This window comes from Pongo abelii, chromosome 4 (assembly GCF_028885655.2).
Source record: "Pongo abelii isolate AG06213 chromosome 4, NHGRI_mPonAbe1-v2.0_pri, whole genome shotgun sequence".
Lineage (NCBI taxonomy): Eukaryota > Metazoa > Chordata > Mammalia > Primates > Hominidae > Pongo > Pongo abelii.
The window spans coordinates 140,098,510-140,126,461 of record NC_071989.2 but is presented as its reverse complement, the minus strand read 5'-3'; the positions used below and the strand labels follow the sequence as shown (position 1 = coordinate 140,126,461).

At 38.5% G+C, this 27,952-nt stretch overlaps 1 protein-coding gene across 2 annotated transcripts in view; it reads left to right on the top strand.

Moving 5' to 3' along the window:
* FNIP1 (folliculin interacting protein 1) overlaps positions 1–27,952 on the top strand; it is a 159,626-nt gene that overhangs the window by 45,390 nt on the left and 86,284 nt on the right. For both annotated transcript variants that reach the window (NM_001131596.2, XM_009240982.4), the window contains 2 exon segments: positions 11,536–11,662; positions 25,006–25,140. In NM_001131596.2, the coding sequence (NP_001125068.2) occupies positions 11,536–11,662; positions 25,006–25,140 (262 nt within the window).

The window sequence follows — 27,952 nt, the reverse complement described above, 5'->3', positions numbered from 1 at the left end:
GCTGTTCCTTTTTTACATGGAATATTATATACTGTCTTTCTCAGCTCTTTCTCTTCAATCAATTGCTATATGGTTATTCCTTCCCCTCTGCCTCCACTGAAACTGTTCCAGCGAGAGTACCAAAGACACCAAATTGCTAAATTCCATGAACACTTTTACTCTTCATAAATTTTGGTCTTTCTGCAACATTTGCATTGTGCGTGATTCCTTTCTTTTCATCTTCCTTAACCTTTTTTTTTTTTTTTTTTTGACACAGTCTCTCTGTCGCCCAGGCTGGAATACAGTGGTACAATCTTGGCTCACTGCAACCTCTGCCTCCCAGGTTCAAGCGATTCTCCTTCTTCAGCCTCCCAAGCAGCTAGGACTACAGACATGTGCCACTATGCCCGACTAATTTTTGTATTTTTAGTAGAGACGAGGGTTCACTATGTTGGCCAGGCTGGTCTCGAACTCCTGATCTCAGGTGATCCACCAGCCTCGGCCTCCCAAAGTGCTGGGATTACAGACACGAGCCACCGTGCCTGGCCCGTCTTTCTTAACTTTTTTAACAGTGCTTTACCATGAGTTTTCTTTTCCTCTCTAGTAGTCTGTCTTTACTGATCTTCCCTGGCTTCTCTGCTTTTCTTCTCTCTGTTCTTAAAATATTGATGTATCCTAAAATTCTAGTTTATTAGTTCTTCACATTCTTTTCTATTTTCAATTAATATGTTCTCCCTGAAGATTTCACTACCAATTGTGTGTCAGTAACTCCTGTGTCTGGAACTCTGTTCCCAGTCATTCTCCTGAGCTGCAGACTATTTTTCTTTTTCTTTTTCTTCTTCTTTTTTTTTTTTTTCTTTGAAGATAGAGTCTTGCTCTGTCACCCAGCCTGGAGTGCAGTGGCGCGATCTTGGCTCACTGTGACCTCTGCCTCCCAGGTTCAAGTGGTTCTCCTGTCCCAGCCTCCCAAGTAGCCGGAATTACAGGCACCCACCGTCATGCCTGGCTAATTTTTGTATTTTTAGTAGAGATGGGGTTTCACCATGTTGGCCAGGCTGGTCTCAAACTCCTGATCTCAGGAGATTCACCCACCTTGGCCTCCCAAAGTGCTGGGATTAACAGGCGTGAGCCACTGTGCCCGGACACCAGACCATTTTTCATCAGTCGGTTGCACATCTTTTCTTCAGCTGTCTCACAGCCCCCTTGAACTCAATCTGGCAATACCCTTATCCCAAACTTACTCTCCCTCCTGAGATATTCTTTATCTTGGTTAATGGTATCTCCTTTCATCAAATCTGAAAGCTGAGAGTCAGCCATTCTCATCCTTTATTCCCCATATAATCTTCCAGGTCCTATCTCTGCCTTCTAAATAAGATCTAGCTCTATCACTTTCTATTTTCAGTGCTATTCCTTAGTTCAGGGTATATAACATTCTTTTCTCCAGGCTTCTATCTTGTCAGTTCTTCAAGTTTCTGATTTTCTAAAATGCACAAGTGATCTTGTCAGCTATTGTTTAAAACCTTTGTTTACTCATTGCCTGGATGAAGAAGTCCGTAAGTGTGTGTTGAACTGGTTATGTCTGTTGATCTGATGCTCCAGCCTGCCTTTATAGCTGTGCCTGTTGCTTCATTGCACACTCCTGAGCTAGGGTCACTAAGAATTACAGCAGATGCTGTTTTCTTCTTCCAGAGAAGAGAATGCCCTTCTCCCCTGCCCATCACTTGAAGCTGAAACTTGAAGTATCACTTCCTACTCAAGAGGCCAAGGCCATACACAATGATTTAGATAATGGACTGAAAGACTGCCTGGAATCTAAACCCAGCTTTGACACATTTACTAGCTAGCTGTGTTATTTTGGGCAGGTTATTTATTATTTATTGTATGTCATTTATGATTTTTCTTCAGTAAACTCTTACCTGACCTGCCTATGCACACCTCTTATCTAGATTGTAAGTTTGCCTCAGTCATAGCATGTATCACATTGATAAAATCATTTGTGTGTCTTTTCTATTAGACTGAGCATTTCATGGTATGGCCATCTTTTTCTTTTCTTGCTGAATGAATGCTTTTAAGTCAGTGAATGAATACATAAAGAATGTGACAAGAGAAATATTCCCAGTACCTGGCATTATGCTGTGAGTGTGGTAAATGTTTAATATGTCTGTTTTAGGCCGGACATGGTGGCTCATGCCTGTAATCCCACCACTTTGGGAGGCCAAGGCAGGCACATCACGAGGTCAAGAGATCGAGACCATCCTGGCCAACATGGTGAAACCCTGTCTCTACTAAAAATACAAAAATTAGCTGGACATGGTGGCATGTGCCTGTAGTCCCAGCTACTCGGGAGACTGAGGCAGGAGAATTGCTTGTACCCGGGAGGTGGAGGTTTCAGTGAGCTGAGATTGTGCTACTGCACTCCAACCTGGTGACAGAGCAAGACTCCGTCTCAAAAAAAAAAAAAAAAAATCTGTTTTAATGAGATGTCCATAATGTAATGTAACTTGATGAATATAGTATCATTTTTTTTGTAGTCTTTCTCTCTTAAAAATTGAGCTATAATTTGCATATAATAAAATGCACATATTTTAAATGTATAATTTATTTTGAAAAATATATGCATCTACTTAACCAGAATGGCAATAAACATAAAGAACATTTTGATCACTCTGGAAAGTTCCTTAGTATACATTTCTCCTCCATTTCCCTCACTCCCTACCCCTGATCACTGCTTTGATTTCTATCATTGTCCATTAGTTTTACCTCTTCTACATATAAATAGAATTATCAGTATGTGCCCCATTGTGTCTGGATTCTTTCACGCAACAGTATTTTTTGAGTTCATCTTTGTTACCGTGTGATCAGTAATTCATTCCTTGGTATTTCTGAGTAGTATTTCAATGTAGGAATATATCGTAGTTTGTTTATCCATTCTCTGTGGATTTGGGGTTAAATAAAACTGCGGTGAACATTTCTGTGAGAGTATTTGTGAACATTTATTTTCATTTTTATTGGATAAGTTCCTGTGAGAGGAATTGCTGAATCATAGCTGCCAAGCAATATTCCAAAAATGGTTGTACACTTTTACACTCCTACTAACAATGTATGGGAGTTCCAAGGGCTTCATATTATTACCAACCACTGGTGTTATTAGTTGTGTCAGTTTTAGCCATTTTAATGCTTGTGGCCTTTTTTTTTGTTTGTTTGTGTGTTTTTGTTTTGTTTTGAAACGATGTTTCACTCTTGTTGCCCAGGCTGGAGTGCAATGATGCAATCGTGGCTCACCACAACCTCCACCTCCCGGGTTCAAGCAATTCTCCTGCCTCAGCCTCCCAAGTAGCTGGGATTACAGGCATGCACCACCACACCTGGCTAATTTTGTATATTTTTTTAGTAGAGTTGGGGTTTCTCCCATGTAGGTCAGACTGGTCTCGAACTCTTGACCTCAGGTGACCCACCTGCCTTGGCCTCCCAAAGTGCTGGGATTACAGGTGTGAGTCACCGTGCCCGGCTGTGGCCATGTTTTAATTTGCATTTCTCTGATTAACACTGTTAATTATCATTTCCACATACTGATTATCCATTCATATATCTCCTTTTGTGAAATGCCCAAGTTGTACCTGTACCCTTTTAAAATTGGATTGTTTATTGCTTACTGCTTTGCGGGAGTTGTCTTGGCTGTTTATAAGTATTTTATCAGATATATGCATTGCAAATACTGTCTTCCAATCTCTGGACTGGTCTTTTTTTTTTTTTTTTAGCTCTTTTTTTTGATGTTCAGGTTTAAAATTTTTATAAAGTCCAACTTACCAATTTTTTATTTTATGCATAGTAATTTTTGTATCTTGTTTAAGAACTCTTTGCCTAACCTAAGGTGGCATAATCACCTGTGTTTCTTTATAGAAGCTTTATAATTTTACCTTTTTCATAAAGTCCTATTTTAAATTAACAAAGAATACAAATTCATGGCTGGGCGTGGTGGCTCACACCTGTAATCCCAGCACTTTGGGAGGCTGAGGCAGGCAGATCTTGAGGTCAGGAGATCAAGACCGTCCTGGCTAACACGGTGAAACCCCGTCTCTACTAAAAATACAAAAAATTAGCCGGGCGTGGTGGCCGTTGCCTGTAGTCCCAGCTACTCGGGAGGCTGAGGGAGGAGAATGGCGCGAACCGGGGAGGCAGAGCTTGCAGTGAGCCGAGATCGCGCCACTGCACTCCAGCCTGGGCAACAGAGCGAGACTCCATCTCAAAAAAAAAAAAAGAATGCAAATTCACAAGTAAATTTGGTAATAAAGCCTTTTTTATTATTGCTGAGATATACTTCACGTTCCATAAAATTTACTCTTCTGAAGTGCGTGATTCAGTGTTTTAGGTTGGTTTGGTTGTTGTTTTGTTGTTGTTTTTGTTTGTGGTATATTTACAAAGTTTTTTGGTGACCATCACCGCTGTCTAATTCCAGAACATTTCATCTCCCCAGAAAGAAACCTCGTACACATTGCAGTCATTATGGATTTGCCTATTCTGGACAAGTCATATAAATGGAATCATCATACGTAGCCTTTTTGTGTTTGGCTTTTTTTCTTTAACCTAATGTTTTCAAGGTTCATCCATGTAGTATGCATTCTTTTTATGGCCAAATACTCCATTGTATTGACATACCACATTTTGTTTATTCATGAGTTGATGGACATGCCTTTTAACTTTTTAAAGAAAGCACATTTGTTTTTTCTTCTTTTTTTTTTTTTTTTTTTTCGGATTGTGGAATCCACTCCTGAAATATTTAGTGCCTGTGATATTACATTTACTTAGGGATATGTAGTTTTACTCATTTACCAAGCTTGGGACTGGGGATTCAAAGATGAATAAGATCTTCCCTCAGGGAGCTTTTTTTTCTAGTGGAAGAAACAGGCATGTGAACAGATAAATTACAGGACAATCTGATGAAGATACTATTAGATTTATAATCTAAGGTAAAGTGTAATCCCAAAAGTCAGGAGCTAACTCTGCTTGGAGGAATGAATAACTTTTTAGAGTCGGTGACATTTAGAGCTAGATCTTTAAGAATAAATAAGAGTTTGCCAGAGAGAATGAGAATATTTCAGGTAGAAGACATGGCTTGTACAAAGGCATGGAATTGATATATCTTGGCACCTTTGAGAAGATCAGTATGATGATAATTATGGGTAACATGAAAAGAGTCTGGAAAGGCAGATCTGGGCCAGCCCATGAAGAGCTTTACATCTAAGCAAAGGAACTTGGATTTTATTCTTTGGGTGTCTGGGAGACCAAAGGAGTTTGGCCAAATGAAATGGCGTCACTGCTTATATAAGGTCTATTAGAAGACCACATATCCAGTGAAGCCCAACTTTTCATTTTCTCCAGGAAATTTTGTCCATATTAGGCACCTTTTAAAAAATGAATATATTGGCCAGGTGTGGTAGCTCGTGCTGCCTGTAATCCCAGCAGATTACTTGAGGCCAGGAGTTTGAGACCAGCCTGGCCAACATGGCAAAACCATGTCTCTACTAAAAGTACAAAAATTAGCTGGGCGTGGTGGCACATACCTATAATCTCAGTTAATTGGGAGGCTGGGGCACAAGAATCTCTCAAGCTCAGGAGGCGGAAGTTGCAGTGAGCCGAGATCATGCTACTGCACCCCAGCCTGAGAGACAGAACGAGACTCTGTCTAAAAAAAAAAAAAAAAAAAAAAAAGAAAGAAAGAATATACCTCCCCTCAACCCAAACCATTCTCTCACTACTGCTTTCTATCATAGTCTATTGACTTACCTGAAGTTATCAAGTTAATTTATTTCTTTGCTTAGCTACTGTTGTATCTTTCTTCCAGAGCAGGTTCTTTTTTATCTTGCCCTAACCACTGCTTGGCACATAGTAGGTACATATCTGTATTTAATGATTAAATGAACTATTCTAACTCTAATATCTTGAACTCTAGGATCCTGCCGTGTGATTATAGCTTCCTATTCCTTGTCCTCTCTGCCTCCCACTCTCCTTCTTTGCGTTTTTTTCAGCACTTTGACCGTACTGCCTCCATTTTCTTCTGTTATCCTTGTCCCATCACTACATTCCCTAACTAGCTTAGATCAATTCAGCTGTATTCTTGTCAGTCTTCTACTCCATGTCCATAGCCTTCCTTTTCTTTTGTTCCATATACCTGTCAAAACCCTTGCCTTGGCATGGTCTGATCCAAATTCAAGCACATGAGGTCCTACTGGAGAAAATCACCTAACTGTAGTTTGCAGCCAGTTCATCGTCCTAGTTCATAGTCTTCAACGTTATGTAGATGTACAGCATTGCCTGGAAATCTTATGTTTTCTATTCAACATACACTCATGCACCAGTGAATGATGGGGCTCTGTTCTGAGGAATGCATTGTTAGGCAATTTTGTTGTTATGCAAACATCACACAGTGTACTTATACACACTAGATGGTATAGTCTACTACACACTTAGGCTGTATGATAATAGGCTATTGCTCTTGGGCTACAAAACTGTACAGCATATTGCTGTGCTGAACACTGTAGGGAGTTGTAACACAATGGTAAGTATTTGTGTATCTAAACATATCCAAATATAGAAAAGGTACAGCAAAAATATGGTATAAAAGATAAAAAGTAGGCCAGGCCCAGTGGCTCACACCTGTAATCCCAGAACTTTGGGAGGCCGAGGCAGGCGGATCACCTGAGGTCAGGAGTTTGAGACCAGCCTGGCCAACATGGTGGAACCACGTCTACTAAAAATACAAAAATTAGCCAGGCATGATGGCACACACCTGTAAACCCAGCAACTGGGGAGGCTGAGGCAGGAGAATCACTTGAACCCGGGAAGCGGAGGTTGCAGTGTGCCAAAATCGCATCACTGCACTCCAGCCTGGGCGACAGACTGAGACTGCATCTCAAAAAAAAAAAAAAAGATAAAAAGTGGAAAAGTGGTACACCTATATAGGGCACTTACTGTGAATGGATTTTGCGAGACTGGAAGTTACTGGGTGAGTCAGTGAGTGAGTAGTCAGTGACTGTGAAAGCCTAGGACATTGTTGTACGCTACTGTAGGTTTTATAAATAAGCACTGTATACTTAGGCTACATTAAATTTATTAAAAATGTTTTTCTTCAATAATAAAATTAACCTTAGCTTATTGTAAGTTTTTTCTGTATTAACTTTTTAATTTTAAAATCTTTTGAACTACTGTGTAGTAACACTTTGCTTAGGACACTAACACATTGTACAGCTGTACAAACATATTTTCTTTCTTTATGTGCTTATTCTATAAGCTTTTTTCAGTTAAATTTTTTTGACCTTTTTGTTAAAAACTGAGACACAAACACACCATTAATGTAGGCCTACATAGAGTCAGGATTATCAGTATCACTATCTTCCATCTCCACATCTTGTCCCACTGTAAGGTCTTTAGGGGTAATAACACACGTGGAACTGTCATCTCTTATGCTAATAATGCCTTTTTCTGGAATACCTCCTGAAGGATCTGGCTAAGGCTGTTTTACAGTTAATTTTTTTATAAGTAGGGGTACACTTTAAAATAATGATAAAAGTATAGTAAATTCATAAACTAGTAACATAGTCTTTTTTTTTTTTCTTTTTTTTTTTTTGAGACAGAGGCTCACTCTGTTGCCCAGGCTGGAGTGCAGTGGCGCAATCTCGGCTTCCTGGGTTCAAGTGATTCTCCTGCCTCAGCCTCCTGAGTAGCTGGGACTGCAGGTGCATGCCACCACGCCTGGCTAAGTTTTGTTTTGTACTTTTAGTAGAGACAGAGTTTTACCATGTTAGCCAGGATGGTCTCAATCTCCTGACCTTGTGGTCCGCCCACCTCAGTCTCCTAAAGTGCTGGGATTACAGGTGTGAGCCACTGCACCCGGCCAACATAGTCTTTTATTATCAAGTATTGCATATTTTGCATAATTGTATCCATAATACCTTCATATGACTGAAAGTGCAGTAGGTTTGTTTACATGAGCATCACCACAGACATGTGAGTAATACTTTGTGCTACCATGTGATGACAGCTACAGTGTCACTAGGCAATAGGAGTTTTTGAACTGCATTATAATCTTATGAGACCACCATCATATATACAGTTTGTTGTTGACCAAAACGTTATATGGTGTATGACTGTATTTTATTTCCCAACAACCGCTATTCTCTTTTTTACTCTCTACTATCCCCACATCTTACCACCTTTCCCTTACTTGCCTTCACCTGCTTGACAAAGAAAATGGGTCTCTTAGATATGGATTCCCTCCGCACCTTACCTTCATATGTACAAATCTTTCTGCACCCATGTACATCTTTATCTCTTTTCTTTCCGTCCTAGTGTGAGAGTTATTTTCTTTGAGCTAATGCTTTCACTTGTGCTCTATATCCTGTTCTCTACTTCCTCAGAGGCCTTGTATTTCTCCACCTCAGATTCTGTCATCAGCATATATATAAACATGTTCAGATGTGTCATTTTTTTAATAGCAGAATATCTGTCACTCTCACTCTACTTGAGGATTCATTTTCTTTCTCTTTTTTTCTTACCAGTTGTCTGTTTTCTCTGCTCCTACTCACTCTTCAGTCACCTGGAATCTGACCTCTGTACTCTTTATTCCTTAGAACTGTCCTTGCTATGGTCACCAATGACTTTTGCTTCTCTAGTGGATACTTTTTAGTGACTGCTGTGGTACTTCTTTTTCTTTTCTAAAATGTTCTTTTTCACTGGTTTCCATGAGACCCCTTTCCGTATTTTCATCCTTTGTCAGTCTGTTCCTTTACAGTTTCCTTTGCATGGTATGAAAGCACAATTTAGTAGAAACAGTTGAGTGTGATGCAAGTCATTGTGGTTTAAGGAGGAGTCTCTGGTTTAGCCTGGATGTCTAGGTAGGTCTTTATCATTTACTAGCACACAGACATTTGCTAAAGATTAGACAGAAGAAAACCAAAATTATATTTTCTATCAAGAATTTGGGATGAAGATGTTTGATGTTGCCAGTTATACATAGTTTCACATACGTTGACAGAGTTAGGCTCTCTTAAGGAAGTGAAGAATTGTGTCTGGTGGACAACCCACACAATGGCAGAAAATATTCACAAACTGTACATCAGACAAAAGTCTGATATACAGAATCTATAAGGAATTTAAACAATTTAACAAGCAAAAAACAACCCCAATAAAAAGTGGGCAAAATATATGAACAGACAATTCTCAAAAAAAGACATCCAAGCTGCCAACAAACATGAAAAAATGCTCATCATCACTAATCATCAGAGAAAGACAAATCAAAACTACAATGAGATACCATCTCACATCAATCAGATTGGCTATTATTAAAAAGTCAAAAAATAACAGATGGTGAAAAGGGAATGCTTACACACCATTGATGGGAATGTAAAGTAGTTTAGCCACTGTGGAAAGCAGTTTGAAGATTTGTCAGAGAACTTTGAAAGAGAACTACCATTTGACTCAGCGATCACATTACTGAGTATATATCCAAAAGAAAACAAATCTACCAAAAAGACACATGCACTTGTATGTTCATTGCAGCATTGTTCACAATAGCAAAGACATGGAATCAACCTAGGGGCCCATCAGTGGTGGATTGGATAAAGAAAATGTGGTATGTATGTACTATGGAATACTATGCAGCCATAAAAAAGAATGAAATCCTGTCTTTTGCAGCAACATGAAGGCAGCTGGAGGCCGTTATCCTGAGTGAATTAATGCAGGAACAGAAAATCAGATACCGCATGTTCTCAGTTATAAGTGGGAGCTAAACATTGGATACTCATGGACATAAGGATGGCAACAGTAGACACTGAGGACTAGTAGAGCAAGGCAGGAGGGAGGGGGCAAGAGTTGAAAAACTTAATAGTTGGGTTCTGTGCTCACTCTCTGGGTGACAGCATCAATTGTACCCCAAACCTCAGCATCGTGAGACATATGCATGTAACTTGGACATGTACCCCCTGAATTTAAAAGTTGAAATTATAAAAAATAAATAGCCCATTGTAACTAATGAGAAATAGCTCCTGGCATGTCAGTTCTCCCATTTCTTCACAGCTGTCCTGTCATTTGTATTGTGTTCAGTTCACCAGATATTTGTCATTCGGTTTGTTTTCTCTTTTCCTTCTTCTGTTTTCTCTTTTCCTTCTTCTCTACTTCACCCACCCCATTAATCTTTTAAATTGTGGAATGTAATGGATATGTAGAAGTACATAAAACAAATGTGATGTACTGTTTAAATACATACTGTAAAGTAAAGATCCATGTCAGCACTATCTGGTCAAAACAGAGAACATAGTAATTGCGCCAGTTCACCTGTTATGTCCCTTTTCTGGTTACACTTTTCCCTCCACCTTACTCCTAGAAGTAATTACTCTCCAGACTCTGGAGGTCATTACTTACATTGTTTTCTTTATATTTTAAAAACTAAGTATGAACCCCTAGACAAACGTTGCATGTTTTTAACCTCTATGTAAGTGGAAAAATACAGTAGCTATCTGTGTGTGGGTGAGTCATTGTCTGACTTCTTTTGCTTGTGGTCTCTCCATTTTTGCCTATAGCTGAAATTCATTCATTGTGATAAATTTTTCTGAAGTGGAATTGCTGGGATCAACTTCATTTTTACTGGGATTTGTTTTAGTGTATGTATATATATATATTAAAAAAAACTGTTTTCTAAAGAGATTGTGCCAATTTATTTATTTTTTATTTTTATTTTTTGAGACAGGGTCTCGTTCTGTCACCCAGGGTGGAGTACAGTGGCATGATCACAGCTTGCTATAGCCCTGACCTTCCAGGCTGAAGCGATCCTCCCACTGCAACCTCTTAAGTAGCTGGGACTACAGATGTGTGCTGCCATGCCCGGCTAATTTTTTTGACTTTTTGTAGAGACAGAGTCTCACTATGTTGTCCAGGTTGGTCTTGAACTCCTGGGTTCAAGTGATCCTCCTACCTTGAACTCCCAACGTCCTGGGATTACAGGTGTGAGCCACCACACCCAGGAGTTGTGCCAGTTTATATTCATACCAGCAGCATATGAGAATTTTCACTATACTTGATTGCTTTCCACTTTTTTTTTTATTTGCTTCTTTTTTGTTTTGTAAGTCCTTTGCTATTATTTAAACTGAAAACCATTTCATTTTTCACATTTCCATATTGGAGAAATAGTAACAAAACTACTTAAAAATATGGGTTAACCTTATTATGTCATCTTGGTCCATGACATGAAATCAGTACATATTTTCATTATGTTAAATATACTTATGTATATTTATTAAGTTAATGCTTTCAAAAATCATATGAGGTAACTATATTTTATATATACTGATAGTTACCACTATTATTTTTAAATAAAAATAATTTTGTTTTGCCTTTATTTTTACTTTAAAGTTTTCAGCCATGAACTGGTTATATTTTATAAAAAGATATATATATTATTTAACAATAAGATAATTTTGGGCTTTATTATATAGATTTATTTCTAATAATGTATATGGAATATTTATTAATGTAACTCTAATGGATCTTTACTTTTCTTTCAAGTTGGCCTTTACCAGAGTTTGATCCAAGCCAGATTCGACTGATTGTATATCAAGACTGTGAAAGACGAGGGAGAAATGTTTTGTTTGACTCCAGTGTTAAGAGAAAAAATGAGGACATATCAGTATCGGTGAGCATCATTATTGATTTGGTTGACTTTTAATGTTGAATATTTTGGTAATTCCAGTATTATCAAACTGGATAATTGAGGCTGAGGGAGAAGGAAATGACTGGATATTGGGGCTGAGGGAGAAGGAAATGTTTGGTGAATCTAACATTTTGATTTGAATAGTTGAGGAGTGGTTTGATGCTTAAGAGTCATAGAATTGGAGATGGTCAAGCAGACAGTTGAAATCCAAGGCTAACTACAAATGTGATAAGCATGTCTTCTTTATTTAGACTGCTAACAACAGCTTAGCAGAACTTGGCTGAGGCTGTTTTTTTTTTAAATTATCTCGATTATTTTTGATTACTTTTTCAGCAAACATTTATTGAAGGTTTTTTTTTTTTTGTATTTGATAGTATCCTATTGAATTTCAGCATATGACCTCTCGTTTACTCTTAATTTTGATTAATGCTATTCATTGTGTGTTTGTTCAGCTTTTCTTTTTTATGTTAAACAGCCCTGTAAGAATCCACTCATGCTGTTTTTTGAACTCTCCCTGCATACCTTTTCTGGGACGATGCTTCATTAGTCTCATTAATTTCTCTCCTGCTGATGTATTCCTTCTTCCCTCTCAGCTTTTCTTTTTGCTTGGAAATATTCACAAAGCCTCTAAAATAATTTTTCTTTACTTTTTCCTTCAGGTTTGTGTTTGTCTAGTTCAGGCTACTATAACAAAATACTGTAGACTGGGTGCCTTAAACAAGAAACTTTTGTTTCTCCCGGCATATTTGGGTTTTTTGTGAGGGCTCTCTTCTGGGTTGCAGACTGCTGACTTCTCACTCTACCCTTTACATGGTGGAAAGAAGGCAAGAGAACTCTTCACAGTCCTTTTTATAAGGACACCAGCCCCATTCATGAGGACTTCGTTCTTATGACCTAATCACCTCCTAAAGTCCCCACCTCCTAATGTCGCATGGTGGGTTAGGATGACATATGAATTTTGAGGAGACACATGCATTCAGTCCATAACAGTGTCCTTCTCTGTCTTTTCCCATCCCTGGCCTCTTTGTCCCTCTCAGTCATCTTTCTTGGTGTCTGTTGGTGTCTCTCATTTTCCCTTTGTCTCTCTATTACTCAGGCTCTCTAGAGTGTCTCTTCTCAGTCTCTCTATCTTTTGGTCTCTCCTTGGTCTTCTCTGTCTCTCGGTGTCTCAGTAGTAATACATTGACTCTCTTCTCAAACTATCCAGTTATTACTCAACTTTCTGAAATTTGCCTATAAACCTACTCTTCTTTTTATTGTAAAACTTTTCTAGAAACTCATCAGTGTCTAGAAATCAAACATTGTTGACTACTTCCAGTCTCATTTATTTTATTATGCCTTTATCCTATATACTGTCTCCCTTAATTGAAAATTTATCCTTCTTCAGGGTTTATTTTATCACAGCTTTATGAATCCTTTCTGGTTTTCTCTAGGTAGATTTATATTCTCCTCCATCAGAATTCTCATAGTTATTTACTCATATTCATAGCCTTCTATATCATAGCTGTATTTGTATGTGTATTTGTTACTAGACTGGGAAAAAAATCTTAAAGTAAAAAATTGTCCTGTTACTCACCTTTATTTCCTTCACTGCACATTGCCTTACATGTGGTAAGTACTCAGGACATATTTTGATCAATTGTAATTACTGTTAGGAAGTTTATTTTCAAAATCCTATAAATACTCTCCTGAAGATTTTATGTCTTCCTTTTGAACACTGCTGTACATATTGAAATACTCATTGTTTGTCCTGGATTCTATATATGGAAAGAAGAACATTGTGCTGTAAATTTTTTAAAACTTTCTACATTATAATTTGGGTTCATACATAATAAAGACATTATGTTTAAGCATTAGCAGTTTGCTGGATGTAAGTAAATTATTCAGCTTTGCTGTATTTGTACAATATTCTATTTTGCTATGGTAAATGTTGAAGTAACTTCTCATGTTCTTCTTTCTTAGTTTTAAAACACTTTTCTTAGTTTAAAACAATTTACAAGAGAGAATAAGGACTATAAATATTATTTTGACCATTTAATATACCAAAGCTTTTTCTTTTTTGAGGCAGGGTTTTTTGTTGTTTGTTTGTTTTCTTGAGACAGGGTCTCACTCTCTTGCCCAGGCTGGAGTGCAGTGGCACAATCTGAGCTCACTGAAACCTCTGCCTCCAGGCTCAAGCAATTCTCGTGCCTCAGCCTTGCGAGTAGCTGGGATTACAGGTGTGCACTACCACGCCTGGGTAATTTTTATATTTTTAGTAGAAATGGGGTTTCGCCATGTTGGCCAGACTGGTCTCGAACTTCTGGGCTCAAGCGATCCGCCTGCTTTGGCCTCATAAAGTGCTGGGATTACCAGCGAGAGCCACTTTGCCCGGCGTATTTACCAAAACTTTTATTGAAAACATTCTTTTTAAAAAAATTAGAACATAATGTCGCCATGAGTTATAAACAGAAAGTCAAGCTTTAGAATGTGAGGCTTGCAAAATTGTTTTACTCTGTTCCTTTTATCAAAAAAGAAATTAAAACATTTTCTCATTTGGAAACAGCATCTGTCTGTCCTGCTATGTTGCCCAGGCTGGACTTGAATTCCTGGGATCAAGCAGTCCTCCCTCTTCACGCTACTTGGGACAGTTTGTTATCAACCTGAATCTGAATTTTTGAAAAATGTCATTTGAAAATTGCCAAGTAGGAGTAGAAGATAGTAATATTTGGGCTCACCCAATATGTTTGAGTGTATTTAATTAAACCAAAATCCTATTGATTGTTTACTTTGAAGCTATTTCAGCATTAAAAAATAGTCGTTGTAAAAATACTTACTGAAGTCCTTTTAAATGTGTAAGACACATGGCAGTTTTCCTTGTAAAGATTATAGATGGTCATGATTCACTTTGAGTACCTTTTATCTGGAGTGTGAGAGAAGGCAATATTTCACAGTGGAATATTGATCCATTTCTGCGTTTGGTTGAACCAAAGAATTGTCAATGAAGAATATAACAGTTTATTAACATAAGCAGATCATTTTTGTATTTCCATGCAAAGCAAACATGGTGTATGTAGAGTATATTTAATGGGTTTTGGGAGAAAATTAGGAAGCTATGTATTTTATTACATTTTAAATTCTGTACAAAGTGAACTACATAAATGCTTTGATTATGTTTCAGAAACCAAAGTATTTTGCATGCTCAAATAGTGTCTTATGTAAGTTGAAATAAAATTGGTAATCAGTGTATAGCTTTCTCAGAACTCATTTTTTCAGATCTGTTATATATTTTATGAAAAATGACTGTTGAACTATAAAACCCAATTAAAGTGAATATGTGTAGTGATCTTAAAGAAGTGTTACTGGAAAGGGGTCCGGATCCAGACCCCAAGAGAGGGTTCTTGGATCTTGAGCAAGAAAGAATTCAGGGCAAATCCGTAAAGTGAAAGCAAGTTTATTAAGAAAGTAAAGGAATAGAGAATGGCAACTCCATAGGCAGACCAGCCCCGAGGCCTGATGATTGTGGGTTTTTATGGTTATTTCTTGATTGTATGCTAAACAAGGGGTGGATTATTCAAGACTCCCATTTTTTTACACCATATACTGTAATTTACTGATGTTTCCAGTGGCATTTGTAAACTGTCATGGAGCTGGTGGGAGTGTAGTAGTGAGGATGACCAGAGGTCACTCTCGTCGCCATCTTGGTTTTGGTGCATTTTAGCCAGCTTCTTTACTGTAGCCTTTTTCATCATCAAGGTTTTTATGACCTATATCTTGTGCCAACCTCCTATCTCCTCCTGTGACTTAGAATGCTTTAACCGTCTGGGAATGCAGCCCAGTCGGTCTGAGCCTTATTTTATCCAGCCCCTATTCAAGATGGAGTTGCTCTGGTTCAACACTTCTGACAGAAGAACCTTTCCATGGTAGAAAAAAATATTCAGGTGTGGTTTCGATATGAACACTAACATAGCCAAATGGATCCATTGTGATTTTATCATGCTGTCATCCTTATCCTAGACATTGTTTTTATGTCAACAACAGTGCAATGCTATTTCATGAGTTCCCAGTTAGGTTATATGACCATTCACATGTATCAGCTTTCACTGATTGTAAACAAGGATAAAGTTGTACATCAGTAAATTCAGAGAACTTTGGAAAGATGATTACAGATTTTAAGATATGAGAAACACTCTGAAGCATCATACAATGCTAACTGAATAGTTGAGTCTTATTTATGATATCAAATTTGCACATAGGATTTGATTAGATAATTGGATTTAGGTTAATATACAGAAATCAGTAAGCTCAATATATGCAAATAGCTTCCAGTTTGAACACATAAAAGTGAAACATTCATTTAAAATAGAAATTAAAATGACAAAGTTGCCTATGCATAAACTTAACAAAATCTGTAAGTTTAGAACTTTAAAAGTCTTCTTAAGGGACATAAAAACGTACCTTAACAAATGGAAAGGCAAAACATATTCTATGGCAGTAGTCAATGTTATAAAGTTGTCCAAAGTGCTTTGTAAAATAATGCTATCACAGAAACAATGTTATCCTTATTTTTGTGTGTTTGGGGTGGGGGTAGTGTCTAGAACTAAATAGTGGATTCTAAAGTTCAAATGGAAAAAAATTAGCAATGGTTGTTTGGAAAACTCTGAAAAAGAAGGGCAGTGAGGATGAGCCAGTCCTGTCACATTTGAAAATACACTGCACAGTCTCAGTATCTAAAACAATGTTTTTTTTTTTTTGAGACGGAGTCTCGCTCTGTCACCCAGGCTGGAGTGCAGCGGTGCAATCTTGGCTCACTACAAGCTCCACCTCCTGGGTTCACTCCATTCTCCTGCCTCAGCCTCCCGAGTAGCTGGGACTACAGGTGCCGGCCACCACGCCCAGCTAATTTTTTGTATTTTTAGTAGAGACGGGGTTTCACTGTGTTAGCCAGGGTGGTCTGCATCTCCTGACCTCGTGATCCACCCACCTCGGCCTCCCAAAGTGCTGGGATTACAGGCGTGAGCCACCACGCCTGGCCAAACAGTGTGTTATTGACACATAAATAGGCAATAGACTAATGGAACAAAATAGAGGATCAGAAATACATCCAAATACATACAGGAATTTTGGCATATGATTAAGGCATCATCTTAAATGGTGTTGAGATAATTAGATAGCCATGTGGAAGAAAGATTAATTTAGACTCATACTGTTACTACTTACTATTATTATTATTTTAGAGATGGCGTCTTGCTGTTTTATCCAGGCTGGTCTCAAACTCTTGGGCTCAAGCATGAGTCACTGTGCCTAGCCTTAATTTGGATTCATATCTTACGGTGTACATCAGGATGAAACCAAGTATATCAAACATTTAAATACAAAAATATAAAAGTATAACATTACAAAAGAAAAAATGAGGGAGTTCCTATATATCTGTGGAGTGGAAAAGGTATTTCTAGGCTGGGTGCAGTGGCTCACGCTTGTAAACCCAGCACTTTGGGAGGCCAAGATGGATGAATCACTTGAGGCCAGGTGTTTGAGACCAGTCTGGCCAACATAGGAAGACCCCATCTCTACAGAAAACATAAAAATTAGCTGGGTGTGGTGCTGAGTGTCTGTAGTCCCAGCTACTGGGAGACTGAGGCAGAAGAATCACTTGAGCCCAGGAAGTGGAGGTTGCAATGAGCCAGGATCACGCCGCTGCACTCTAGCCTAAGTGACAAAGCAAGACCCTCTCCCCACCGGCCAAAAAAAAAAAAAAAAAAAAAAGGCCAGATGCAGTGGCTCATGCCTGTAATCCCACACTTTGGGAGGCTGAAAGCCTGAGGAGGGTGGATCACATGAGGTCAGGAGTTCAAGACCAGCCTGGCGAACATGGTGAAACCCCGTCTCTACTAAAAAAAAGTACAAAAATTAGCCGGGTGTGGTGACACATGCCTGTGGTTTCATCTACTAGGGAGGCTGAGACACGAGAATTGCTTGATCCCAGGAGGCAGTGGCTACAGTGAGCCAAGATTGCAATCATGCCACTGCACTCCAGCCTGGGCAACAGAGTGAAACTCTGTCTCAAGCAAAGATATTTCTAGCTATGAGTTAAAATTCAGAAGCCATAAAGTAAAAGATTGACAAATTTGACAGCCATTTTTTTAAAAACTTGCATGATAAAACAGAAAACAACACCATAAGGAAAGTTAAAAGACAAATGGCAACCTGAGAAAACACTTTGACAATTTAATATGCCAAGTGTTAATATAAAGAGTTCCTAGAAATCAAGAACCACTCAGTAGATAATTGAGTGAAGGACAAGAGCAGAGCGTTGATATACAAATTGCTATGACGCATTTAATAAAATCGTATGTTTATAAGATCCTCTCCCTTATCCATAATTAAGAAAATGAAAATCAAAACTATACTGAAGCTGGACATGGTGAGGTGGGAGGATCGCTTGAGCTCAGGAATTTGAGGCCAGCCTGGGCAATATGGTGAGAACTCATCTCTTAAAAAAAAAAAGCAAAAAAACCTATACTGAGATTTCAGGTCTTTCCTTTTCTAATGACAAAAACTAATGCCTGCTGATCTGAGGTGGAACAGTTTCATTCTGAAACCATATCCCCACTACCCTGCCCCAGTCTGCAGAAAAATTGTCTTGCACGAAACTGGTGCCTGGTGCCAAAAAGGTTGGCAACCGCTGTTAAGCACTAGGGAATACAAGTGAATAAAAAAAGACATAGTCCTTTTCCTTATGGAACTAACAATCTAACAGGAGAAAGAGACATTTAACAGATAATTACACAAATATGTGTAATGAAATGTGTATTCCAAGTATGTCTAATAAAAGTAATAATGATAGCAGCAGCTAACTCACGTTAGCACTTAACTACCTTTACATGTAAAGAGTAAATATGTGTAAAACAGAAGAGTACTACCATTATTATTCCAATTTATAGATGAAGAGGTTAAAGGATGACAATGTTTAAGTGAATTGCCATGAAAGGACTTCATTTAGTCTAGGGAGATCAAGAAAGTGATATTTTAAGCTTAGACTATGAGGGAAAAAATGTGTAAGAGTTAAGGTGAAAGAGGAAGCACTTGAGAGAGCTGGAAAGACATTCCAGGCTGAGGTAACCTTGCATGTCCAATCTCTGAAACAAAAGTTTGCTAGAGGAAGAAAAGGGACATACTTCAGTTCCAGGACTAAAGCATAAAAACACGCCTAAAAGTGTGTACAAAAGGATGCACATACACACACATACTATTCTCCCATCAGCTCCTCAGCTGTTGTTTCTCTACTCCCTCCCATCCTAAAGTCGTGGCTTTTCTGAAATCAAACAGCAACAACTACAGTGGCAGATGGTCCTGTAATGAGGGGACAAGGCGCAGTCAACAACAATCCCTCATGTAAGCACAGGACTTCTATAAGCAGGAGTTGTAGGAAAAAGGGTTCAATTTCTTATTATTTTACTTTGTTATCTCAGAGAAGTGATGCTGTACTTTATGTCTAGCCCACAAAAACAAATACCTTCAAATTATGCAAAAAAGTTATAAACATTACTGAAAAATACAACTGGCTTTCTATAACTAAGTTATAATTTTTATTAACTTTTTGAAACAATCACAAATAAGTTGCAAGTTCACTACAAAGAACTTTTGCTTTTCTGAACTGAATAAGAGTAAACTGCCTACTTGATATCCCATCAACTTTGAATACGTCAATGTGTATTTCCTAAAAACATGAACATTCTTCTACGTAACCACAATACAGCAAAAATTCAGGAAATCATTGATATATTATAGCCAAATAATCCTCAGATTCCATTAAAACTTGACAAGTTGTCAAAATAACATCCTACAGAACAAAAGGATCCAGTTGAGAATCTTGCATTGCGTTTATTTGTTGTATCTCTTTAGAGATAGATCTCTCGCATGCACAGTTCACAATAAGATTCAAACTCCTATGAGGATCTAATGCTGAGGCTGATGTGACAGGAGGTGGAGTGCAGGCGGTAATGCTCACTTGCCCCCTGCTCACCTCCTGCCATGTGGTCCGGTTCCTAACAGGCCATGGACTGGTACTGGTCTGCAGCCACCCTCTGGCTTAGAACACGTAGTACTTAAATACTTTTGTTGACTGATGAAATGGCGGTTTGTGATAGTGGATAAGTCAAGCCAACTGGGTTTTGTCTATAAGTAGATAACAGATTTACTAGCTCTTGTAACCTTGGTGAAGTTATTTAACCTGTTTGAGCTTCACGTTCTCATCTGTGAAATAGCATTGATAATACCTACCATGCTTAGTATTGCAGAAAATGTACATTAAGGCCTGGCATTTTGTTGGTGATCAGTAAGTAAGAAGGTTATTAAGATGTGGCAAAGGATGCCAATAGTAAAAATACCCATATTTTTATCAAGTGTTGAAACATACATGGAAATACCTAGTGAAGTCCCTGACTTCAATTATGTTAGCCCCTCATGTTAACTGTTTTCTAATAACAATTATAACTAGGTTGAATGCAGTGGCTCACACCTGTAATCCCAGCCAAGGATTACTTTGGGAGGCCAAGGTGGGAGGATTAGTTTAGCCCAGGAGTTTGACACCAGCCTGGGCAACATAATGAGACTTCATCTCTACAAAAAGTAAAATTAGCTGGATGTGGTGGCATACGCCTGTAGTCCCAGGTCTGTGGAGATAGCTAGGATATTGTAACTATTATATATAATATGTATTATATATGTGTATATATAAAATACACACACACACACACACACACACACATTCCCTTAAGTGTTGTTAGGTAGGGTTTTTCTTCCCATTAAACAAATAACAAATGAAGGTTTAGAGAGGTCAGTTAACTTGCTCAAGGATACAGGTTTTGAACTCTCATCTAGTTCTTTTAATATATATATATACGTATATATATACGTATATGTATATATATATAATACTTTAAGTTCTAGGGTACATGTGCACAATGTGCAGGTTTGTTACATATGTATACATGTACCATGTTGGTGTGCTGCACCCATTAACTCGTCATTTACATTAGGTATGTCTCCTAATGCTATCCCTTCCCCCTCCCCCCACCCCACAACAGTCCCTGGTGTGTGATGTTCCCCTTCCTGTGTCCAAGTGTTCTCATTGTTCAGTTCCTACCTATGAGTGAGAACATACAGTGTTTGGTTTTTTGTCCTTGCGATAATTTGCTGAGCATGATGGTTTCCAGCTTCATCCATGTCCCTACGAAGGACATGAACTCATCCTTTTTTATGGCTGCATAGTATTCCATGGTGTATATGTGCCACATTTTCTTAATCCAGTCTATCATTGTTGGACATTTGGGTTGGTTCCAAGTCTTTGCAATAAACATACGTGTGCATGTGTCTTTATAGCAGCATGATTTATATTCCTTTGGGTATATACCCAGTAATGGGATTGCTAGGTCAAATGGTATTTTTAGTTCTAGATCCCTGAGAAATCGCCACACCGTCTTCCACAATGGTTGAACTAGTTTACAGTCCCACCAACAGTGTAAAAGCATTCCTATTTCTCCACATCCTCTCCAGCACCTGTTGTTTCCTGACATTTTAATGATCACCATTCTAACTGGTGTGAGATGATATCTCATTGTGGTTTTGATTTGCATTTCTCTGATGGCTGGTGATGATGAGCATTTTTTCATGTGTCTGTTGGCTGCATAAATGTGTTCTTTTGAGAAGTGTCTGTTCATATCCTTCGCCTACTTTTTGATGGGGTTGTTTGTTTTTTTTCTTGTAAATTTGTTTGAGTTCTTTGTAGATTCTGGATATTAGCCCTTTGTCAGATGAGTAGATTGCAAAAATTTTACCCCATTCTGTAGGTTGCCTGTTCACTCTGATGGTAGTTTCTTTTGCTGTGCAGAAGCTCTTTAGTTTAATTAGATCCCATTTGTCAATTTTGGCTTTTGTTGCCATTGCTTTTGGTGATGTAGACATGATTAAAAGAACTAGAGAAGCAAGAGCAAACACATTCAAAAGCTAGCAGAAGGCAAGAAATAACTAAGATCAGAGCAGAACTGAAGGAGATAGAGACACAAAAAACCCTTCAAAAAAATCCATGAATCCAAGAGTTGGTTTTTTGAAAAGATCAACAAAATTGATAGACCGCTAGCAAGACTAATAAGAAAAGAGAGAAGAACCAAATAGACGTAATAAAAAATGATAAAGGGGATATCACCACCGATCCCACAGAAATACAGACTACCATCAGAGAATACTATAAACACCTCTACGCAAATAAACTAGAAAATCTAGAAGAAATGGATAAATTCCTGGACACATATACCCTCCCAAGACTAAACCAGGAAGAAGTTGAATCTCTGAATAGACCAGTAACAGGCTCTGAAATTGAGGCAATAATTAATAGCTTACCAACCAAAAAAAGTCCAGGACCAGGTGGATTCACAGCTGAATTCTACCAGAGGTACAAGGAGGAGCTGGTACCATTCGTTCTGAAACTATTCCAATCAATAGAAAAAGAGGGAATCCTCCCTAACTCATTTTATGAGGCCTGATACCAAAGGCTGGCAGAGACACAACAAAAAAAGAGAATTTTAGACCAATATCCCTGATAAACATCGATGCAGAAATCCTCAGTAAAATACTGGCAAACCAAATCCAGCAGCACGTCAAAAAGCTTATCCACCATGATCAAGTGAGCTTCATCCCTGGGATGCAAGGCTGGTTTAACATACACAAATCAATAAACATAATCCAGCATATAAACAGAACCAAAGACAAAAACCACATAATTATCTGAATAGATGCAGAAAAGACCTTCGACAAAATTCAACAGCCCTTCATGCTAAAAACTCTCAATAAATTAGGTACTGATGGGACATATCTCAAAATAATAAGAGCTATATATGACAAACCCACAGCCAATATCATACTGAATGGACAAAAACTGGAAGCATTCCCTTTGAAAACTGGCACAAGACAGGGATGCCCTCTCACCACTCCTATTCAACATAGTGTTGGAAGTTCTGGCCAGGGCAATCAGGCAGGAGAAAGAAATAAAGGGTATTCAGTTAGGAAAAGAGGAAGTCAAATTGTTCCTGTTTGCAGATGACATGATTGTATATCTAGAAAACCCCATTGTCTCAGCCCAAAATCTCCTTAAGCTGATAAGCAACTTCAGCAAAGTCTCAGGATACAAAATCAATGTGCAAAAATCACTAGCATTCTTATACACCAATAACAGACAAACAGAGAGCCAAATCATGAGTGAACTGCCATTCACAATTGCTTCAAAGAGAATAAAATACCTAGGAATCCAAGTTACAGGGGATGTGAAGGACCTCTTCAAGGAGAACTACAAACCACTGCTCAACGAAATAAAAGAGGACACAAACAAGTGGAAGAACATTCCATGCTCATGGATAGGAAGAATCAATATCATGAAAATGGCCATACTGCCCAAGGTAATTTATAGATTCAATGCCATCCCCATCAAGCTACCAATGACTTTCTTCACAGAATTGGAAAAAGCTACTTTAAAGTTCATATGGAACCAGAAAAGAGCCCACATCGCCAAGTCAATCCTAAGCCAAAAGAACAAAGCTGGAGGCATCATGCTACCTGACTTCAAACTATACTACCAGGCTACAGTAACCAAAACAGCATGGTACTGGTACCAAAACAGAGATATAGACCAATGGAACAGAACAGAGCCCTCAGAAATAATACCACACATCAACAACTATCTGATCTTTGACAAACCTGACAAAAACAAGCCATGGGGAAAGGATTCCCTGTTTAACAAATGGTGCTGGGAAAACTGGCTAGCCGTATGTAGAAAGCTGAAACTGGATCCCTTTCTTATACCTTATACAAAAATTAATTCAAGATGGATTAAAGACTTAAACGTTAGACCTAAAACCATAAAAACCCTAGAAGAAAACCTATGCAATACCATTCAGGACATAGGCATGGGCAAGGACCTCATGTTGAACTCATATCTAGTTCTAAAGCTTTTATTCTTTTTACTTTAAATTTTTGGTTAGAGATAACTGGAGACTACTACATGTAATTTTTAACAATGCCTTTGATGATGTGGGTAACTAGAAAACAATCAGTCTTCAGTAAATGTGACTTTAGTCAGATTATTTGTTCTAAAAACCTACCTGAGGTTTGTTAAATGAAAGAATGGACATACTGGTAACTGTGATAAAGCACTGGAATACTTTTAGGAATATCACAGATGTTGGTGGATTGTAACTTTGGTAGTTCTGGGCAGTGAAAGATGTAGAGAAGCTGTTGGGGAGGAAAAAGAGAAAGAGGAATTAAAAAAAAGAAATACATTTTTCTTCCACACTAGACTGCACAACCATGTGGTCCTAAGTTCATTCTCTCATTAAAATTTTATTTATTACATTACTATATTCTCATTTTGAAAGAATAAACATATGTATTTATGTATAGTTAAATCTGAAAGTCTGATTTGCATTTATCCTTTCATCCCTCCGTTTCTCCCCAGAAAAATAGGTTATTTTTTATAACAGTGTTACTTACGTCAACTTGGGTTTATTGTTATATTTAAATGAATCAATAAGTATTTTTTACATGGCCTCAGTTTTAATTTCTAATATGGGAAAATATTGATAAATATAACCCATGTACACAAAAGACTCTTGGGATCCTCGATAACTTGTAAGAATATTAAGGGTTGTTTTGTTTGTTTGCTTTTTTTTTTTTGAGAGACAGAGTCTCACTCTGTCACCCAGGCTGGAGTGCAGTGGTGTGATCTCAGCTCACTGCAACCTTCACTTCCCAGGTTCAAAAGATTCTTGTGCCTCATCCTCCCAAGTAGCTGGGATTACAGGCATGTGCCACCATGCCCAGCTAATTTTTGTCTTTTTAGTAGAGACAGGGTTTCTCCCTGTTGGTCGGGCTGGTCTTGAACTCCTGGTCTCAAGTGATCCGCCTGCCTCAGCTTCCCAAAGTGCTGGAATTACAGGTGTGAGCCACCAAGCCTGGCCCATAAAGGGATTTTGAGACCAAATAATTTGAAAACTACTGCAATATATTATTACATCGGTATTAATGAACATCGTATAGACCATGGTAATCTAGAAAATTCTCAGGATATAATAATGTTGGCCAGAAATACAAGCCCCACAAATTTTATTATAGTTATGAGACAAAGAATAGAAAATAGTACTGGAGAAAATATAGCAAAATGCAAATAGCCATATTAATGTTGTATTATTTTGAGTTGTTTCATTCTTGGTTTTTCCAAAGGTTTTTATACTTTGATGAAATTTGTATATGGTTAAAAATCTGTTAAAACATGAATGGAAATATCTGTATTTCAGAAACTCTGCAGTGATGCTCAAGTTAAAGTCTTTGGGAAATGCTGCCAACTGAAACCTGGAGGAGACAGTTCTTCCTCTTTAGATAGTTCTGTGACTTCATCTTCTGATATAAAAGACCAGTGTCTTAAGTACCAGGTAAGATCATTGATGTCATTTATTTATTCATTCATTTATAAATATTTTTGAACATCATCCAGTGGACTGTGGAGATATAATAGCAATTAGTCCTTATCTTCCTAGAGCTTGCATTGAAGCTGGAGACACAGATAAACAAGTACGTTTATGAACTTTGATAAATCTTAGAATAGGAGAAGTAGAAAGCCATAGGCATAGGTTGCATGAGTATTTTCTCCTTATATTTCCCAATTCAGATTTATTGGGTTATCAGAATAATTTCTTATTTTACATACTTTTTTATTATTGAAATATGAAGATAATTATACTAATACAGTTTCAGTTGTATGAAATTAAAGTATGATTGGAAGTATACATAATACATAGTTTTATTTTCCGAAAGTAATGTGACTTCTTGTAAAATATGGAATTAAACGTATTAGTAAGTACAATACATAGGAACTTCTCTCTAAATGTGTTACATTTTATATAAGATCAGTATTTGGTCTCATGCTTAGCAAGTGTCATCTGATGTAAATTTATTTGTGTCATCCAAGTTTGCATTAATCACAAGTATTTTATATTTACTCAGTATCAAAATAGAATCTTGGCTTTTTAATTACTGGTAATGAGATGATTGTGTTTTGATGGAAATTGATCTTTATACCGAATCAATGGGACAAGGTATGTGAAAAGAGTCTGAAATTACTAAACTCCAGTTGTATTTACTGCACAGTTCCCCCTGCCTTCTTCTATTCCACCTCCTCTTTAGGCATGATACCTTAACAAATCCATAATAGTCTTGTGCCATACAACACCATCATGACTTACACCATTTTGCACAACTTTGAAAGTTTGGTGATTTTTTAAAAATTAGCCATGTGGGCCGGGCACGGTGGCTCATGCCTGTAATCCCAGCATTTTGGGAGGCTGAGGCGGGCGGATCACCTGAGGTCAGGAGTTCGAGACCAGCCTGACCAACATGGAGAAACCCCATCTCTACTAAAAATGTAAAATTAGGCATGGTGGCACATGCCTGTAATCCCAGCTACTCAGGAGGCTGGGGCAGGAGAATCGCTTGAACCCGGGAGGCGGATGTTGCGGTGACCCAAGATTGCGCCATTGCACTACAGCCTGGGCAACAAGAGTGGAACTCTGTCTCAAAAAAAGAAAAAAAAATTAGCCGTGTGTGGTGGTGTGAGCCTGTAGTCCCAGCTACTCACGAGGCTGAGGTGGGAGGATTGCTTGAGCCCAGAAGTTCTAGGATGTGGTGAGTTATGGTCATGCCATAGCAACCCAGCCTGGATGACAGAGTGAGACCTTGTCTCAAAAAAAATATGTATATAGGGTGGCTGGCAAGATGGCCAAATAGGAACAGCTCCGGTCTGTAGCTCCCAGTGAAATCAGCGCAGAAGGTGAGTGATTTCTGCATTTCCGACTGAGTGTAAACAAAGCTGCTGGGAAGTTAGAACTGGGCGGAGCTCACCGCAGCTCAGCAAAGCCACTGTAGCCAGACTGCCTGTCTAGATTCCTCCTCTCTGGGCAGGGCATCTCTGAAAGAAAGGCAGCAGCCCCAGTCGGGGGCTTATAGATAAAACTCCCGTCTCCCTGGGACAGAGCACCTGGAGGAAGGGGTGGCTGTGGGTACAGCCTCAGCAGACTTAAATGTTCCTGCCTGTTGACGCTGAAGAGAACAGTGGATCTCCTAGCACAGCGTTCAAGCTCTGGTAAGGGACAGACTGCCTCCTCAAGTGGGTCCCTGACCCCTATGACTCCTCACTGGGAGACACCTCCCAGCAGGGGTCAACAGACATCACATACAGGAGAGCTCTGGCTGGCATCTGGCAGGGGCTCCTCTGGAATGAAGCTTACAGAGGAAGGGACAGGCAGGAATCTTTGCTGTTCTGCAGCCTCCACTGGTGATACCCAGGCAAACAGGGTCTGGAGTGGACCACCAGCAAACACCAGCAGACCTGCAGCAGAGGGGCCTGACTGGTAGAAGGAAAACTAACAAACAGAAAGGGATAGCATTGACATCAACAAAAAGGACATCCACATGAAAACCCCATCCAAAGGTCACCAGCCTGAAAGACCAAAGATAGATAAATCCACAAAGATGAGGAAAAACGAGCATAAAAGGCTGAAAATTCCAAACACCAGAATGCCTCTCCTCCTCCAAAGGATCACAGCACCTTACCAGCAAGGGAACAAAACTGGATGGAGGATGAGTTTGACAAGTTGACAGAAGTAGGCTTCAGAAGATAATAAAGGTAATAAACTCCTGTGAGCTAAAGGAGCACGTTCTAACCCAATGCAAGGAAGCTAAGAACCTGGAAAAAAGGTTAGACAAATTGCTAACTGGAATAACCAGTTTAGAGAAGAACATGAATGACCTGATGGAGCTGAAAAACACAGTATGAGAACTTCATGAAGCATACACAAGCATCAATAGCTGAATCAATCAGGCGGAAGAAAGGATATCAGAGATTGAAGATCAACTTAATGACATAAAGCGTGAAGACAAAATTAGAGAAAAAAGAATGAAAAGGAACAAAGTCTCCAAGAAATATGGGACTATGTGAAAAGACCAAACCTGCATTTGGTTGGTGTACCTAAAAGGGACAGGGAGAATGGAACCAAGTTGCAAAACACTCTTAAGGATATTATCCAGGAGAACTTTCCCAACCAAGCAAGACAGGCTAACATTAAAATTCAGGAAATACAGAGAACACAACAAAGATACTGCTCGAGAAGAGCAACCCCAAGACACATAATTGTCAGATTCACCAAGGTTGAAATGAAGGAAAAAATGTTAAGGGCAGCTGGAGAGAAA